Source organism: Tribolium madens, unplaced genomic scaffold (assembly GCF_015345945.1).
Source record: "Tribolium madens isolate multiple individuals breed KSU strain unplaced genomic scaffold, Tmad_KSU_1.1 Scaffold_71;HRSCAF=194;Tcas5.2_LG6, whole genome shotgun sequence".
In the NCBI taxonomy this organism is placed as follows: Eukaryota; Metazoa; Arthropoda; class Insecta; order Coleoptera; family Tenebrionidae; genus Tribolium; species Tribolium madens.
Window position 1 is genome coordinate 8,098,385 of NW_025401041.1, and position 20,200 is coordinate 8,118,584.

A 20,200-nucleotide genomic window follows, 5' to 3' on the forward strand; every position below is an offset into this window, starting at 1 on the left:
AATATAAAAAAATATTTTTTTAGGAAAAATAAATAAATATAAATCAATACTCGAAGTGTTTTTACTTTTCGTAAGGCCTAAAATTTAAAAATATTTGTTTAAAAAATACATACTGTATTGTTTTTGAAAATTTGATTATATTTTTCGATTTATTATTTTATTTCGCAAAAATATGAGTCAAAATAATCTCCAGTTTGGAGAAAATCCTACTGATGTAAATTTAATAATAAAAAAAAATACTTTAAGGTCGGTGTATTTCCGGTTTCTCCGGAAATCCGTACAAGTCTTGAAAATTGTATTTTCTGCAAATTATTAAACTTGTAATTATTTCAATTACCTCCGACTTATTTTAATTAAAATTATTAATTACCGGGCCATATAAGGTACTCATTATGTAGAGCAATGTCAACGACAATGAATTAAATCTATTTTTATCCGAATTGTTTCTCATGATGAGTCAAATTATTGTTTATAAAAGAAATATCCTTGAACTGTATTTAAGTAAGTGAGAAAAAATTCCGGAAATAGCAAAACGGAAGTAAATGCAAAACTGCAAAATGAATAAATTAATTAAATGTCACAAACTTATTTAAATAGATTTTTTGCACACACTGTATATGGTGATGACACAATGATAAGTCAATTGCATTCAAACGAAATAGAAACATGCAAATTAATAAGAAAATTCAGTATTTATAGTATTTATCACGTACATCGGACGCGTGTTTTATGTTTTCTCGCAGTGTTACCAACACTAGATAAACAATAACGGCCCTAAGAGTGTCGTGACGTGTCGACTTGATTTTTTCGTGTGACCTTTGGATGACCTTTGGCACTTACCCATTTGAAGAGGTAGTCGTAGGGGCGGACGAAAACGACGAAAAGGCCGCCGAAGATGGCGAGCAAGCCCAAAAAGGCAATCAGAAGAGGAGCTAAAAAAGAAAAATTTTTATTATAAATAGGAATAAAAAAATTACAGAACGCAATAATATTCAAGTCCGGTTGTAAAACCCGTTTCTTGAATTTTTTTAATAAAATAATAACAGGTCGCGACGGAAAAATTTGATTGGGTTTCACTCAAAATAAATTATTTGCGAAACAAAATTAAGTTTCGGGTTTTTAAGACGCTCTTCAGAATAATAAGTGTTAGATTTTTTAATAGAATTATTAAATTAAATGATTATTTTTATATCAAAACTAAATTTACTCAAGTATTAACATTTTTTGTATAAATAAATATCTATTATTAGAAACTATTATTATTAAAATTATTAAAAAATAACAAAATAATGAAAAATCAGATTAAAATTAAAAAATTTAGATAATAATGACAACTAGTCGAGGSATAGCCAAGCATAGCAATTCATTAATTTCTTTTTCTAATTATTTATTCTTCAAAAAATTAATGGCTTAATTTTTTTTACTATATTTTTTTTCTTTTATAATTTAATTTTTTATGGAGTCGTTGATTTTTTTTTATTTCTTGGGATTTGATTTAATTTTTTTATATTTCTAAATTCAGCTTAAGGTTTTTTTTTTTTTTTTTGAAATAGTTTACAGGTTGACTCCAGTTTTTTTTCCTGACGACTTTTTCTCTCTCTTTTAACTACGCTTCTCCTAAGACTATCTCTGTACATCTTGTATATGTTTTATAATTTTTTTCACACTACTGAAAAATTTTAAAAATTGAAATTTTGAAAATTAAAAAAAATAATACCGTTATTTCAAGTTTTTTCTCTTTTATCATTGGTATTGGTTTAGATACCAGTTTCGAACTTTGCAAGTCATTCCTCTTCAGGGTTTTACTTGTCTTTTTCAATTTAATTTTTTATGAAGTCGTTATTTTTTTTTATTTGTTGGGATTTGATTTTTTTTATATTTCTAAATTTAGCTTAAGGTTTTTTGTTTTGGAAATAGCTTACAGGTTGACTCTTTTTTTTTCTTGACGACTTTTTTCTTTCTTTTAATTACAGTTCTACTAAGATTATCTTTATACACCCTGTATACGTTTTATATTTTTTTTTACACTATTTACTGAAAAAAAAAAATACAAAATTATACAAAATAAAAAAATAAAAAAAAAATACAGTAATTTCAAGTTTTTTCTCTGTTATCATTGGTATTGGTTTAGATACCAGTTTCGAACTTTGCAAGTCATTCGTCTTCAGGGTTTCACTTGAACTTCATGTAGAACCCTGAAAATGACTTGCAAAGTTCGTGTCATGAAGGTGGGGTATACAGGGTGGTTAATGTACCACCCCCAACAGATAAAGTTTATAATTTTTTAACATAAATTGTAACATTTTTAATAAATAAACATATCTTTGTAAAACAATAAATAAAAAACCGTTTTTGTTTAAGAAAAAAATATTAGTAAGCTAATCTCAAAAGTTTAAACAATTAATTAAAATAAAAAATATTTTGGCATCGCTCCTTTACAACCTTTAGACATTTATTAGTTTATTTCCAAAAAACTGGTAGTGTACTCAAAATAAATTTTTTTTTAACGAAAAAGTGTGAAGTTTGTGGGAGGTTTCCATTAAAAAAAATGTTGCTATGTTTATCTCTTAAGTGTAAACAATTAATTAATAATCTTTTTTTTTGAATAGCATGTTTATAGTCATTGCACACCCATAAATTTATTTGCCAAAAAAATTAGACTAGTCATTATAAAAAAAATATGTTAATAAGTGTGAATTTTGATATAATTTTGTAGTTTCAAGCTTGGCAATTAATTAATAATAATTGTTTAGGTTGTAAAATTGTAAAAATTATTGTCAATTCACACTAAAAACTTATTTTTAATTTCATAAAAGTCAAAATATTTAAAAATAATCGGAAAACCCGATTTTTTCGCATTAGTAATTAATTCAAATTAAATCTTATTTTGGTTTTGACGTGGGAGAAATAGAAATTAACCAAATATAAACGAATTTGTAAACATTATTGTTGTTGCAAAATAAAAATTATAACTTTTTTTGAAAAAACTAAAGATACAGGTGATCTATAAAAAATTGTCTTTCAATTACATATTTTCAACCCTGACAAAAATAATTAATTATAAATAATAATAATAATTGTTTAGGAATATACTGTTGTCAAAATGTTTAAAAATAATTCGAAAACCCCATTTTTTCGCGAAATAGGAATTAAAAAATATAAACGAATTTTTGTAAACATTATTGTTGTTGCAATATAGAAAATAAAAATGCAAAATTCCTAGACCTTGGTGGAAAATAATTCACTCGGGATTTATTTATACTTGTTTGAAATAAAGCATGAAAACTCGTTTGGTGCAACTTGTTCTAGAATAAAGCGTCTTCTTCCATATTTTTATGATTCGAGTTTGTTGCTTTGTTTTGAATTCGATTTTTCGGTGAAAAAAGCGCAAAAGTGTTTAAAAAATTCCGATCAGCTCTTAGATTAGAATTCCGCTCACACGACTTACTTTTGAACCGTTCGCAAAATATCCTAAACGGCGTGTCATTTTCTGGGGTTTGAAAATCCTCTCGTCTCGTCCTCACAGGAGTGTAACTCCAGCGCACTAACCGATTGCACACAGTAACCAAATCTTTCATTTTCTTTGATTATTTCACTCTCACTGGACAACACTTGTCACAGTCAAATCCGATCGATAAATGGGCAAATTCGCGGCTTAGTTTGTATTATACGCGGTTACTTAACTAACGTCTTAAATAATTGCAAAGTACTTTCACTGACCAATCGACGAGAGGTTTATTAAGAACGTGGGCGCCCCACCACACAAGCACATGTGCATCTTGGTTGGCCTTGCGAGGAACGACGAGGAATTTTCGGGCGAAATTTGGGTTTTCGGAATGGATTTTTAGAGGAAAGCGGACGCGACTGACGTCAAAGGGAAATTATGACCCGAAAATACGGAATTTTTAATCTAAAACTGGTTCAAAAGAAACACCCTGTATATTTTATTGGTCAAAAAACCCGCAAAAAAATTGCTCATGTGTGATTAAGTCAACTGTTTCAGTAAAACAGCCTGTATAAGGAAAAAGAAATTCATTTTTTATAAATCAAGATTTAAACACCCTGTATAAATAAAAAAATCCATTTTTTTGATTAATGCTTTTTTGAAGAAATGTTTTTTGATTTTTCTAAATCTTGTAGTGAATTTAGTGTTCATTTGTGACTAATTTAAACATGTTTTTTTTCTTAAGTTGGTGTCACTGCTTTAAATTAATATTTTTTCTTTGTGTATTTTCTATTTATTGTTGCAATTATTTTAAAATAAATTTTAAGATTGTGTCATTTGCTCGGCTTCGCCTCGGTGGTTACGCATTGTTATTTTTTGATTTCTTTCTTTTTCAATTTATTTTTTATGAAGTTGAATTTTTTTATTTGTTGAGATTTGATTTAATTTTTTTATATTTCTAAATTCAACTTAAGGTTTTTTTGTTTTTTTTGAAATATTTTTGTCTAAAACAGTTTCAATAGAACACCTTGTATAATTAAAAAATATTCTAAATTTTTGTTTAATGTCTTGGCTGGCTTTTATTATCTTGAATCTGAAATTAATTTTTTTTATAAATTAAGATTTAAACACCCTGTATAAATAAAAAAATCCATTTTTTTGTTATTGCTTTTTCAAAAAAGTGTTTTTTGTTTTTTCTAAATCTTGTAGTGAATTGAGTGTTTATTTGTGACTAATTTAAACATGTTTTTTTCTTAAGTTGGTGTCACTGCTTTAAATTAGTATTTTCTCTTTTTCATTACTCTTTTGTGTATTTTCTGTTTATTGTTGCAATTATTTTAAAATAAATTTCAAGATTGTGTCATTTGCTCAGCTTCGCCTCGGTGGTTACGCATTGTTATTATTTTTTGATTTCTTTCTTTTTCAATTTATTTTTTAAAAAGACGTTGATTTTTTTATGTGTTGAGATTTGATTCAATTTTTTTATATTTCTAAATTAAGCTTAAGATTTTCTTGCTTTTTTGGAAGATTTTTGTCTAAAATGGTTTCAGTGAAACATCCTGTATAAGTAAAAAAATTCTAATTTTTTGTTTAATGTCTTGGTTGGGTTTTATTATCTTGAATCTGAAATTATTACTTTTAAGAATCAAGATCAAACACCCTGTATAAATAAAAAAGATTTTCAATTTTTTTATTAATGCTTTTGCAAAGAAGTGTTTTTGTTTTTTTCTAAATCTAACAGTAAATTTATTTTTTATTTGTGACTAATTTAAACATGTTTCTTTCTTAAGTTGGTGTCACTGCTTTAGATTAATATTTTCTCTTTTTTATTACCCCTTTGTGTATTTTCTAGTTATTGTTGCAATTATTTTAAAATAAATTTCAAGACTGTGTCATTGCTCGGCTTCGCCTCGGTACTTACGCATCATTATTATTGTTTGTTTTTTTTTTATTTATTATGAACTCGTTGATTTTTTTTATTTGTTGAGATTTGATTTAATTTTTTTATATTTCTAAATTTAGTTTAAGGTTTTTTGTTTTTTGAAATATTTTTGTCTAGAACAATTTTAGTAAAACACCCTGTATAAGTAAAAAAAATCCAATTTTTTGTTTAATGTCTTGGCTGGGTTTTATTATCTTGAATCTGAAATAAAAAATTTTAAGAATCAAGATCAAACACCCTGTATAAATAAAAAATATTTCCAATTTTTTGATTAATGTTTTTTCAAAGACATGTTTTTTTAATTTTTCTAAATTTAATAGTGAATTTAGAGCTCATTTGTAACTAATTTAAACATGTTTTTCTAAGTTGGTGTCACTGCGTTAAATTAATATTTTCTCTTTTTCATTACTCTTTTGTGTATTTTCTATTTATTGTAGCAATAATTTTAAAATAAATTTCAAGATTGTGTCAATTGCTTGGCTTCGCCTCGGTGGTTACGCATCATATTATTATCATAATAATAATTAATCAATAATCAATAATTTCAAATAATAAAAATACTCCACAGATATTTACAAAATTATAATAATTATACTATTAATAATGACAACAGTAAGCCAAGGCGTAGCCGAGTAGTTACTGCAATTTCCTGATATATTTTTCTAATTATTTATTATTCAAATAATAATAATAATAAAAATATCTACACCATTTATTTAAATTCTTAAAATAGACCCAATTTTTTTTGATTTATTAATCTACTTTCCAAAAATAGATGATACAGGGTGATTCATGTTTTTCTTTTTTCTAATTTAATTTAAAGGAGTAAAAAATATTTCTACGTTAGGTTTTTTGAATATTGTTTTATTTATTTTTTGGTCAAATACAGAGTGAGTCATAAGGGTTGTTTTTTTTTAATTTTGGAGAAAACAAGTTTGAACAACACAATTATTATTTTGTGTAATAAGATATACGAGTATACAGAGTGGAGACAAAAAGCATTTTTTACTTATTAATCTCAAATAAACACACAAACTTATACAGAGTGAATAAAGTGAGTCGAACTTAGGATTTTATTTGATTATTAATAGTAATAGAAACATAGATACATACGGGGTGTTTCAAAACTCGCGTTCAAGAAAAAAATGCCAAGTAAGATATCAGGAACATTGAAAAAATTTAAAAAAATTCTACGTAAAAAAATTTCGAAATTATGAAGGATTAAATTTTGCACTTTGACCCTATTTATTTCTTTTGTAAAAATTATTTTGTTTTTTTGCTGCAATTTATTAGAAAAGAAAACAAAGAAGCTGTATCCTGAGTTGTAATTGTTTTTTACCTTTACTGAATAATTATCTATGAAAACACCCTGTATATTTAAATACTCTTGTAGAGAATTTTTTCTTTTTATTTTTTTTATATTTTTCTGTATACATTTTCCTGATATAGGGTGAGTAATGAAAGTTGGCTGTTTCAATTATTTCTTCTTTTTTCTCCATTTAACTACATATTTTCAGTGTCATTACAAGACCTTGAACTTGAAACATTAATGTTTCTTTAACATTTAATTTTTTATTAGTTAAAAACATTTTTAGGTTATTTTTTTGGTCAAGTACAGGTTGAGTCAAAAGTTTTTGCAATTTTGAAAAAACAAGTAAGAAAATTTATTAGTTTGTATAATAATTAAGACACCTACAGAGTGGAGAAAAAAGCAAGAAAAGCCTACTACTCTTACAAAGTATTTTTTTCTTTTTTATGTCCTATAATTATCAAAATTGTACAACATTTTCCTTATACAGGATGAATCATGAGAGTTTGCTGCTTCAATTGTTTCTTATTTTTTCTTCAATTATTCTCGGTGTCATAACTATTTTGGGGTTTTCGAAATAGAAAAAAAATATTTAGAGTTTTTTATTTGCAAAAAAATTAATTAGAAAAATTGACGTCATTAAAAAAAAATTAAGCACGTTTGAAGGAGTCTTTCTTGGAACAAGATAATCAATCAAGTGTCAGTTGAAACAAAAGAGACTTTGATGCGAATTTTTTTGACCGGCCGACTAGATAGATTACGGTTTTTGGTAACTGTAAATAGAAATTCAGTTCAATACAGAGTGGACTAAAAAAGATTATTCCCAAATTTAAATTCCTTGTTTTATTTTGGGTTTTTGAAATAAACAGAGTGAACCAAGGCCAAAACGAGAAAGATTACGAAATCGGTTCAATTTGGAAATTTTCAAATGGGGTCAATTATCTTAGATTTCGAAAAACAAAACTCCAATTTTCATTAACGACCGGATTTTCCTCACGATTTTAAACAATCATAATTATTTTCGTGCAAACAATACAATTTTCTCGCTTCCATTATCACACAAACAAGTCGCAAAAACACCGATTTTCATGAAATTGTCTTTTTGTCTTTTAATTATTTCCTGATGTAGATTTCCATTGTTCATTGACGCACTCTTGGTATGGAAAATCACCGGTCCATCATCCACCGCAGCAAAAAGCAGTTCAAAGACTAAGCAATTAATTCGAATTAGTTGGCAAAAAATTACAAATCTAAGAAATTAAAGGATTTTAGTCGGGAATAAGTCATAAAAATCGACTTGAATTTGTCGCCATTTTTGCTCCATCATGTAGAACGGTGGCCGTTAAAGGGAACACCGCGTCGGCCGGACCTTAACCCCATTGATCGGTTCTCGAGTTCAAGATTTATCGACCGGTTTGCCGAGGAAAAACCCTAGAGAGGCATCCCTCGAATTGATTTTATTTTCTAATGACCTTGAAGCGAATTGTGAAGAAATAGATCAAGATAAGGACGAAGATTGGAATGAAGAAAATGATGCTAATGCGAAATTCTTTGAAATATACACAGCGTCTCGTAATTATAGTTACATTTTTTCAAATAAAACACCATGTATTTTATTTGATAAATGGATTCCTTGCAAAAAAAGAACAAAAATAATGTAAATTGTGAAAAAAAAAATAACTTCTGTGATGCTATTACAAAACCAAATTTGTACATATACAGGGTGTAGCATTTTTTGTAAAAAGTAAAATTGTGCTCTTATTTAAAAAGATAGCACAAAACGGTTTTTGCAGCATCATAGAGCTTCATTTTGCCAACATTTCAAGAAATGTTTGAAATATACACAGCGGCTCTAATTATAGGACAAACTATAGTTACATTTTTTCAAATAAAACACCCTGTATTTTATTTGATAAATGGATTTGTTGGAAAAAAAGAACAAAAATGATGTCAATTGTGAAAAAATTGTAGCTTCTGTGATGCTAATGCAAAACCAAATTTGTACATATACAGGGTGTAGCACTTTTTGTAAAAAGTGAAATTGTGCTCTTATTTGAAAAAATAGCACAAAACGGTTTTTGCAGCGTTATAGAGCCTCATTCAGCCAACATTTCAAAAATTGTTTGCAATATACACAGCGTCTCATAATTATAAGACACACTAAATTTGCCTTTTTTAAATAGAACACCCTGTATTTTATTTGATAAATAGATTCGTTGAAAAAAAGAGCAAAAATGATGTCAATTGTGAAAAAAATTTAACTCCTGTGATGCCAATGCAAAACCAAATTTGTACATATACAGGGTGTAGCACTTTTTGTAAAAAGTGAAATTGTGCTCTTATTTGAAAAGATAGCACAAAACGGTTTTTGCAGCGTCATAGAGCCTCATTTAGCCAACATTTCAAGAATTGTTTGAAATATACACAGCGTCGCATAATTATAGGACAAACTAAAGTTGCATTTTTTCCAATAGAACACCCTGTATTTTACTTGATAAATGGATTCGTTGAAAAAAAGAGCAATAGTGATGTCAATTGTGGAAAAAATTTAGCTTCCGTGATGCTAATAGAAAACCAAATTTGTAGATATACAGGGTGTAGCACTTTTTGTGAAAAGTTAAATTGTGTCCTTATTTAAAAAGATAGCACAAAACGGTTTTTGCAGCGTCATAGAGCTTCATTTAGCCAACATTTCAGGAATTGTTTAAAATATACACAGCGTCGCATAATTATAGGACAAACTAAAGTTGAATTTTTTAAGTAGAACACCCTGTATTTTATTTGATAAATAAATTCGTTGAAAAAAGAGCAATAATGATGTCAATTGTGGAAAAAATTTATCTTCTGTGCTGCTAATACAAAACTAAATTTGTAGATATACAGGGTGTAGCACTATTTGTGAAAAGTAAAATTGTGTCCTTATTTAAAAATATAGCACAAAACGGTTTTTGCAACGTCATAGAGCTTCATTTAGCCAACATTTCAAGAATTGTTTGAAATATACACAGCGTCCCATAATTATAGAACAAACTATAGTTGAATTCTTTTAAATAGAACATCCTGTATTTTATTTGATAAATAAATTCGTTGAAAAAAAGCAATAATGATGTCAATTGTGGAAAAAATTTAGCTTCTGTGCTGCTAATACAAAACCAAATTTGTACATATACAGAGTGTGGCACTTTTTGTAAAAAGTGAAACTGTGCCTTTATTTAAAAAGATAGCACAAAACGGTTTTTACAGCGTCATAGAGCCTCATTTAACCAACATTTCAAGAATTGTTTGAAATATACAGTGTCTCATAATTATAGGACAAACTAAAGTTGCATTTTTTTAAATAGAACACCCTGTTTTTTATTTGATAAATGGATTCGTTGAAAAAAAAGACAAAAATGGTGTCAATTGTGAAAAAAATTTAACTCCTGTGATGCTAATGCAAAACCAAATTTTTACATATACAGGGTGTAGCACTTTTTGTAAAAAGTGAAATTGTGCTCTTATTTGAAAAGATAGCACAAAACGGTTTTTGCAGCGTCATAGAGCTTCAATTAGCCAAGATTTCAAGAATTGTTTGAAATATATACAGTATCTCATAATTATAGGACAAATTAAAGTTGATTTGTTTTAATTAGAACACCCTGTATTTTATTTGATAAATAAATTCGTTTAAAAAAGAGCAAAAATGATGTTAATTGTGAAAAAAATTTTAGCTTCTGTGATGCTAATGCAAAACCAAATTTGTCCATATACAGGGTGTAGCACTTTTTGTAAAAAGTGAAACTGTGCCCTTATTTGAAAAGATAGCACAAAACGGTTTTTGGCAGTGTCATAGAGTTTCATTTAGCCAGGATTTCAAGAATTGTTTGAAATATACACAGCGTCCCATATTTATAGAACAAACTAAAGTTGCATTGTTTCAAATAGAACACCCTGTATTTTATTTCATAAATGGATTTGTTGGAAAAAAAGAACAAAAATGATGTCAATTGTGAAAAAATTTTGCTAATGCAAAACCAATTTTGTAAATATACAGGGTGTAGCACTTTTTGTAAAAAGTGAAATTGTTCCCTTATTTGAAAAGATAGCACAAAACCGTCATAGAGCCTCATTTAACCAACATTTCAAGAATTGTTTGAAATATACACAGCGTCTCACAATTGTAGCACAAACTTAAGTTGCATTTTTTCAGACAGAACACCCTGTATTTTATTTGATAAATGGATTCCTTGGAAAAAAGAAGAAAAATGATGTCAATTGTGAAAAAAAACACTTCTGTGATGCTAGTACAAAACCAAATTTGTACATATACAGGGTGTAGCACATTTTGTAAAAAGTGTAATTGTGCCCTTATTTGAAAAGATAGCACAAAACGGTTTTTTCAGCGTCATAGAGCTTTATTTAGCCCACATTTCAAGAATTTTTTGAAATATACACAGCGTCCCATAATTACAGGACAAACTAAAGATGCATTTTTTCAAATAGAACGCCCTGTATTTAATTTGATAAAAGGATTTGTTAGAAAAAAAGAACAAAAATGATGTCAATTAGAAAAAAAAAAAATTTCTGTTTTCTCGCCTCGTAGAATCGTAATTTGTCGATCAAGGGCGCGATGACAGTAATTATTACACGAAATTAGTGTTCAATCAACGATAATCGAATAGAAAAGCAATAAACGTGTAAAATATGTTTGCACTTAATAAAAATGAGCGATTTCATGTCCAATTACGTTAATGTTGTCGCAAGGTAAAAATGATGAAGAATGAACAGTATCTAAAAATGGTAATAAAGAGAACGGATATCTAGAATTTCAGCAGCAATAAGAGATAGTAGGTCAGATTTTCCCGATTTTTTCAGGAACGAAATGTCTGAAAAATCAACAAGTGAAAGGACAGAAATTTGTGGTTTAGGGTGTGTTTGTCCATAAAAATTGAGTTCCTTAAAGTCAAAAAAAATATAACAATGTTGTCAAGGACATGACGAGAAAGATGTCATAAAAATGCAATAAAAATAAGCGATATATTAGCACCGCAATAAAAAGTATGATAGGAGCTACAAAAAGCGGTTTTGTACATAATTTAAGCACTTAGCAAATATTTATTTATATTGTAATACGAGTAAATCAACAAATATTTAATTACTACTATTATTATTTGAATTTTCTTTTCTAAATAAAAGATGAGATACATATAAGTTTTTTCCTGTTCCTGGTCGTTTCGTAAAAATCTCCAAGGATTTTTGTTTATTTATGGAAGTGTCAAAAGTGGGAAGAATCGACAAAAAATGGAGATTATTTCATTTCGAGTGTGTGGAACTTTCCAGCGAATATTTGCCGAGCAAAAACTGGTTGCAGGAGATAATGACTGTTATAAAATATGTATAATCAAACCCAAATTAGGATAAAAACCATTTCAAATAGTCAGAGATGAGGTTTAAAATTAGAAATTTTATGTTTTTCTTTACTTGTTATTAACAGCAACAACAGCTGAAATATTTAGATAATTTTCAGGTTTTAGGTTTCTTCTACACAATGGCTATTTTTATTTTTTTCATAGTAAAAGAAATTTGTCAATTTATCAAACTGTCAACCGAGGCGAAGCTGAGCTACAGTAATAAAATATGCAAATTTTAGGCAATTACTAATAAACAAGTACAAAAATAAATTCAAAATAAAAAATTGAAGGGTAGAATACCGAAGATGAGCGACTTGAAATACTCGAAACTGGTAAAGTGCCCTGTATATGTACAAATTTGATTTTGCATTAGCATCACAAAAGTTAAGATTTTTTTGGGTAAAACGACAATACAATTTTATTGTTTTAATGTGAAGATAAAGAAATAAAATTATTTTGCAAAATGTTGTCAAAAATAAGCCAAAATGTTTTTAACTAAAAACTGAAAATATTTGCAAAATTTTATTAAACCGAGATAGAAAATCACTAGATTAAGTCAAAAATGGTATGATTTTTGCTTTTTTCAAAACTTTAAGTTTTTTTGTCGAAAATTCAATTATTTTTGGCAAAATTTTGTCAAAAATTATTCGAGTAATTAACAAGTCAAAAACGATATTATTTTTGGCCTTTCCACGCGTTTAAGCACGTTTTTTGTTCTAAAAACTTTTTTTTGTCATATATAAGGCAAAAAGACAATATTTTTGAGCATTTAAGGGCCTTTTTTGGAGCTAAAAGTTCAGTTTTTTTGCAAAATTTCTCAAAACCGGGCTAAACATCATTAAATTAAATCGTAAATGACTGTTTTCAAATCTTGTAACAAGTTTTTCAGTTGGAAACAAAATTATATCGCAAAATTTCGTCAAAACGAAGCCAAAGTCAAAAATTTTGTAAATTTTGTTATTTTCAACTCTTTTTGTGCTAAGGACTCAGTTTTTTCGCTAAAATTGAGCGGAAAGTTTGCCAAACTAGGCGGGAAATGACTTTTTTCTGTAATCATTTGTCCCAGTGAAAAAGAAAAATAACGATTTTATATAATTTCGATAAAAAGCAAACAAAAAAATTATCTAATAACGTGAATCTTAAAACAATATTCTTTCTTTGCTCTCAAACTTCTAATGAAAAATCAAATTTTTATAGTTTGAATTTTTAACATTTTTTTTTCTTAAGTTTACTTTGGGGCGCGAGTTCTGGCGCACTCTGTATCTAATAATTTCTTTTATATTTTTTAAACACACAAACCATAAAATGTATAATAAATTTTTTTCCCTAGAATACTGAAGATAAATGATTTATGAAGCTCGAAACTGGTAAAATAACATATATTTTTTGGAATTATTTTTCAAAAATATTGCTAAACTTATTTATGAGTTTATTTTGTTTTTGGAAAAAAATTGAAAATAATATACCTATTTTTAATTATTTTAATTGTTTATTATCGTATATAATAAATCAAGTAGTAGAGAAAACGAAGTATCTATTTTTAGTTAAAAAAATATGAGTCAAAACCGGAAAAAAATTCTAAAATTAACCTGGCCCTAGATTTTAAAAAGAGTGTGATAACTATAATTAAGTAACTAAAAATATTTCGTCATGTATAAAAAAATTACAACAGAGAAATAGGAAATTGATGATTTATAAATGTGTGGGCATAAATCGTGATTTTATGCCCGTTGAAATAATAATTTGGACTTGAAATTACATTGAATTAAATTTCCAAACACTCGAATTAATTTCAGAATAAAAATAGTCAGAACTGAGGATAAATGTGTCATAACAATAATTACAATGTTGATTATCTAAAATGAGTTGTCGTTCTTGTAAAAATTCTCCAAGTCATGGCGTTAAAACCACACGTCATTTTTCGCATTTTTCACTCGAAATTCAGTTTTTGGGAAAATCAAACCGAAATACCGACACTGACCTTAACCGTTTGGTGTGAGTCACCACAACATTCAATGAACCACGGAAACGTAATTCACGCTAGATTCAAGATCGTGCCTTATCATAGGTCCTAGAAACCCACGCTGGGGGTCCACCAAGGCTGGCTGTGATTAATAGCGGGACACGCCATGGGCGGCGTTACAAATTTTTTTAGAAAGGGGCAACCTCATCGCAGTTTAAAAATACATATTTTACTACAAACACAAAAACATAAAAAAATATTTTTTCTAAATGAAACCATAAGACAGGAATCTCTAAAACCATAAATTGGAGTATATCAGGGGGTTCAACTCCCCCCCCCCCCGGAATGCTGAGCACTTTGTTATCTAGTGTAATAAGTGTTAAAAATTAATTTTTTTTTAGTGAGTTAATTTTAAATTTTTGTGAATTAATTTTTCATGTGTTAATTATACAGTGTTTCATTATTATTGTTAGGTACAAATTTAAATAGTTGATAGAATATTTCATTTTAAGATAAAAGTGTTTTGAATAAGGCTATGAAAAGGAGCTACACCTCCTGAAAAAGGTACGTTTTTATAAAGGGTTTTTCCTAATATTTCAGAATAGATAAAATTACAAAATTTGGTACCTTTATATGTACACCTAAACAAATGCCAAATAACAAAATTTTTATTCAGGGGCGTCCTAAACGGTAAAACAAATTTAATTTTTAAATTTTATGTTGTTTATGGTGTGTAACATGAATTTTTAAACCGATTTTTACTAAAAATCCGTAAATTGTATCGGAAAAACACAAAAGACCTTTTTTATGAAAAACTATGAAATTTTGTTGCTGAAAGTGGCAAGAAACCACAGGCAAAATAGAGTAAATTTTTACCCTAATCCCATCTAGTTTAGGAAGCCCCTAATTAAAAATTTCAACATTTTATTTTTGTACTTGTTTAGGTGTATAAAAGTTATCATCTGTACCAAACTTTGAAATTTTTTTCTAAAATGATTTCGAAAATATGGAAAAAAAACCTATTAAAAGACGCACCCCTTGCTTAGAATTTTTCGATATATGTTCATAGAAAATTTTTGTTTTAAAAATGAATATTCTATTTCCTGTTTAAATTTGTAACAATAAAATGTATTAAAAATTTATTTTATTTTTTGTTACTTTTGTGAGTTAATTTGTATTTTTTTATGTTTAATTAGGATCTCTTATTTCAATTTAAAATAAAAACATGTACTTAGAGATTTTTGCTTTTTAATCCGCCTTCTTTCATTTCATTTTCATGGATCAACAAGAAACCCCCCGGAATAAAATCCTGGTTACGGCCCTGGAGTATAAAAGTGTAAAAAAGTGTAAAAGTTAAAAAATATAAAAATTACAAAAGTTAAGCATAAAATAACACAATCAGTAAATAACATGAACTAATTAATACTAAGAAAAATCAGAACATAAAATAAAAACTCTTTCAAAATATGTACATTCAAAAAAACAACGAAATATAACAAATAGTAGATTTTTTGTATTTAAAAAACAAAAATAAATTCAAAATTGTAAAATCGAAGGATAGAATCCTGAAGATGAACGACTTGAAATACTCGAAACTGGTAAAATGCCAATACAATTTCATTGTTTTAATGTAAAGATAAAGAAACAAAATTGTTTTGCAAAACTTTGTCAAAAAAGCTGAAAACACAGATTAGGTCAAAATGACGTTCAAAAATAAGCCAAAATGTTTTTCAGCTAAAAATTGAAAATAATTTCGAAATTGCGAGATAGAAAATCACCAGATTAGGTCAAAAATGGTATAATTTTTGCTTTTTTCAAAATTTTAAGTTTGTTTCTTGTCGAAAATTCAATTATTTCGCAAAGTTTTGCCAAAAATTATTCGAGAAATGAACAAATCAAAAATGATATTATTTTTGGCCTTTCCAAGGATTTAAGTTCTAAAAACTAATTTTTGGTTTTACATAAGGCAAAAACACCAATATTTTTTGGGCTAAAAGTTCAGTTTTTTTACAAAATTTCTCAAAACCGGGCTAGACAATCATTAAATTAAATCGTAAATGTCTGTTTTCAAATGTTGTAACAAGTTTTTCAGTTGGGAAAATTATTTCGCAAAATTATAAAAGTTAAGCATAAAATAACACAAATTAGTAAATAACATGAACTAATAACACTTGGAAATCAAAACATAAAATAAAAACTCTTTCAAAATACATTCAAAAAAACAATAATCAATAGAAATAAAAAAAATAAAGAAATAAAAGTTTTAAATTTTGTTTTTCTCAACCAAAATGATAAAAAAGTTAAAAAATGTTACTAAAAAATGTTTAAAAAAACAAGTTGCAAAGTGAGCGTGTTCAGCCATTTTGAATCGTGTTTCATACAGGATTTTTTCCAATTTGGTTGTGAAAAGCATAGGAATCAAATTCGTATATAAAATCTGTGATTTGAATAATTTTCCAAAATCATACTAGGCCGTGGCGTTGCTATGAAAATAGTGTTATTTGTTTTATTTATGTCACACTTTTTAGCACTAGTGATAAAATAATGTCATATTTTACAACTAGTGATAAAATTAAATACATTTGACAACTGAAATGACATTTCACAACAAAATTAAAAAAAAAATAGTCCCCTTCAAACGACGCCCATGGACACGACTCCTTGAACTTTTTCTCGGAGACTTCGACGCTGGATGAGGACAGCGCGCTCCCGGATTTTACTAAATTATTTTATTACGCATCAGATTTTTTTTTGTGAATTAATGAAGCCAATTGTTGATTGCTTGATTTTCTCAATTGTGTCCGAAACCGGTTTTGGGCAAAAATTCTGCTGTTTATTCGATTTTTTGCATACATTGCCATTTATTTATACACAAAAACAGCATTGACATTAAAGAAGAACAATATTTTGCGTCTTGTTTTTCTCGTAGGTGGCCTATTTTACATATTAACAATTCAATACCTAACCAGATTTTTTCACCAAAAAATTCTTCCTAGTCAATATTTTATTAATATTTATTGCGTTCAAGTGTTATTAATGTTTGGCATTTAAATAAATATTAATAATCGGTTTTATGTCGGGTTTTATCACTGTTTAAACAACGACATGATTTTATTTAAATGTTTCATCTAATCTAGTCACCAGCGATCCAAACAAAATACACAGTCATCTGAAATAATTGCAATGATAGCTCCAATTGTATAAGTTGTAATAATTTATTAAAAAAAATGTACAGTTATGTATACAGGGTGTCCCAGTGAGTTGAAAAAGTCCATTAGTGACCTTTAAATGGTAAAATAAAAAAAATATATAGGACATTGATAGGCATCACCTAAAATTATTTTCAACTATACAGCGCGTCCCAAAAATAAGTTCCAATACAAATTTGTGTTTTTTTTAAATGAAACAGCAAATATTTAAATCTTAAAAATAAATATTTAAAACAAGAATTTTTTCTTTTACAAAAGTCGTCTTACCTATTAGCATTTGTTTGAGAAAAAAAAATTAAAAAAATTGAGAAAAATGAGAAATTACTTTTTTCTGTAATCATTTGTCCCAGTGATAAAAATTTCGATAAAAAAAACAATAAAAAAAATTATCCAATAACGTGAATTAAACGCTTAAAACAATATTCTTTCCCTATAATAGCTCTTTGCTCATGAAAAATCAAATTTTAATTGATTGAATTTTTTTAATATTTTGTTTTCTTAATTTTACTTTGGGACGCGAGTTCTGGCGCACCCTGTATGTAATAATTTCTTTTATATTTTTTAAACACATAAACGATAAAATGTAAAATCAATTTTTTTCCGTAGAATACTGAAGAGAAGTCAAAAATGGTATAATTTTTGCTTTTTTCAAAATTTTAAGTTTTTTCTTAGTCTAAAATTTAATTATTTCGCAAAATTTTGGCAAAAATTATTCGAGAAATTAAGAAGTCAAAAACGATATTATTTTTGGCTTTTCCAAGCCTTTAAGCACGTTTTTTGTTCTAAAAACTATTTTAATGAGGCACAAACACAATGTTTTTTGAGCATTTAAAGACATTTTTGAGCTAAAATTTAGTTTTTTTACAAAATTTCTCAAAACCGGCCTAAACAATGATTAAATTAAATCGTAAATGACCGTTTTCAAATCTTGTAACAAGTTTTTCAGTTGGAAACAAAATTATTTTGCAAAATTTCGTCAAAACGAAAAAAACCACCACATTTAGTCAAGAATTTTGTAAATTTTGTAATTTTCAAAATAAACATAAAATAAAAATCAGACAAAAACTTTTTTGCGTTTTTTACATAGCCATCTACAGTGAAACGACTTGTAAAAGATTTAAATTAATTTCTAACAAAATTAAATTTGTCTTGGAAATTTTCAAATTTAACAAAAAGTTATAAAAAAAATTGACATTTAGGTCCGTTTACCAAACTTCAAAATAATCGGTGAATTATGATTTTTTTTTATGTTTATTAATTCACAAATCAATGAATTTTATTTTTAGTAGTTCTTTTATTACAAATAAAAAAAATAAATTTAGATTATTAGTACTAAATAAATTTTTGACGTTTCTGTTAATCAAAAGCAATTACCTCAGAAAAAAATAAAAAAATCATAGTTTTTCAAAAATTTCAAGGCATTCTAGATTTTTCAAATTTATAAACTTATGTTAGAAATTAGTCTTTAAGCAGAGCTAAAACCTAAAAAATAAAAATTTAAAACAAGAATTTTTTCTTTTACAAAACTCGTTTCAATTATTTGTATTTTTTGTTTTTTTTTTAATAGCGATAGAGACTAATAATAATCCGAATTATAAAATTTAGTTTCTCGCAATTTATTTACGCGTTATTTACGCAATTGAGAGTCCAAAACCTTGAAACAAGTAAATTTGTAAATCTAGATTAATTCAATTATTGTCAATCCAAGCAGAAATTTTTCACCCAATTATTCACAATCCACAGTTCATTATCAAATTTCAATTATTACAATAGTTTTTGCTTTCTAACTCTGAAGTAATCTTGACATAATCTCACACTTTGATATAATATAATAACATGTGACATAACACCAAGAAATAATACAACTCAAATTTTCAAATTCCAATCAAAACACTAGAACGACCTCAAAACCCAACCTCAATCACTCAAAACAGACACTTTCTTGTGATTGACGGACTTAAACGGAGAAAGAAACGGGCCGTGAGGGGGCCCTGGGGGACACCGGTTCTATCAATTCAATTTTTTGGTCGAATTAAAATTCGTAAAATCACAGTAAACAATAAAAAATTGAGAAATATTTGGCCAAAATTGGCCCCATGTGGAACCTTGCGGGACTTCCAATGTTCGACGTCAAATAATGGTGGAAAAAAAATCAAAATGCATTAATTCGGTCATGGTAGATCATGGTAGATGGGTTTTTAGTTAAAAATCCCGGAAAAAGTGAAATATTTTGATTAAAATTGGCCCAAAAGTGGTGCCTTGCGGGACTGTTTGACAAAAAATAATAATAGTGGAAAAAAATTAATGGCTTAATTTTTTTTTACTATATTTTTTTCTTTTTTTTTCTTTTTTAAATTAATTTGTTATGGGGTCGTTGATTTTTTTTTATTTGTTGGGATTTGATTTAATTTTTTTATATTTCTAAATTCAGCTTAAGGTTTTTTTTGTTCTTTTTTTGAAATAGCATACAGGTTGACTCCAGTTTTTTTTTCTTGACGAATTTTTTTCTGTCATTTAACTACGGGTCTCCTAATACTATCTTTGTACATCCTGTATATGTTTTATAATTTTTTTCACACTCTTTTTTCTGAAAAATTTTACGTATCTGACTATAGGTACAATTTTAAGAATTGAAATTTTAATAATAAAAAAAATAATACAGTCATTTCAAGTTTTTTCTCTTTTATCATTGGTATTGGTTTAGATACCAGTTTCGAACTTTGCAAGTCATTCATCTTCAGGGTTTTTCTTGTCTTTTTCAATTTAATTTTTTATGAAGTTAATTTTTTTTTATTTGTTGGGATTTGTGCGGTATACAGGGTGGTTCAAAAGTCTGGAAAAAATGTACCACCACCAACAGATAAAGTTTATAATTTTTTAAAAATAAATTGTAACATTTTTAATAAATAAACATATCTTTGTAAAACAATAAATAAAAAACC

The 20,200-nt window shown here is 27.2% G+C and overlaps 1 protein-coding gene across 2 annotated transcripts in view; it reads right to left on the bottom strand.

Moving 5' to 3' along the window:
• The window catches only part of LOC123009420 (scavenger receptor class B member 1-like), a 43,360-nt gene that overhangs the window by 12,109 nt on the left and 11,051 nt on the right, over positions 1-20,200 (bottom strand). The window contains exons 1-2 of one of the 2 annotated variants that reach the window (XM_044405718.1): positions 3,449-4,261; positions 841-932 (exon numbers count right to left, since the gene is read on the bottom strand). In XM_044405718.1, the coding sequence (XP_044261653.1) occupies positions 841-932; positions 3,449-3,578 (222 nt within the window). In that variant the 5' untranslated portion in view covers positions 3,579-4,261. Of the gene's footprint in view, positions 1-840; positions 933-3,448; positions 4,262-20,200 lie in introns of those variants that run through there. The other variant, XM_044405719.1, reaches the window with a different exon arrangement.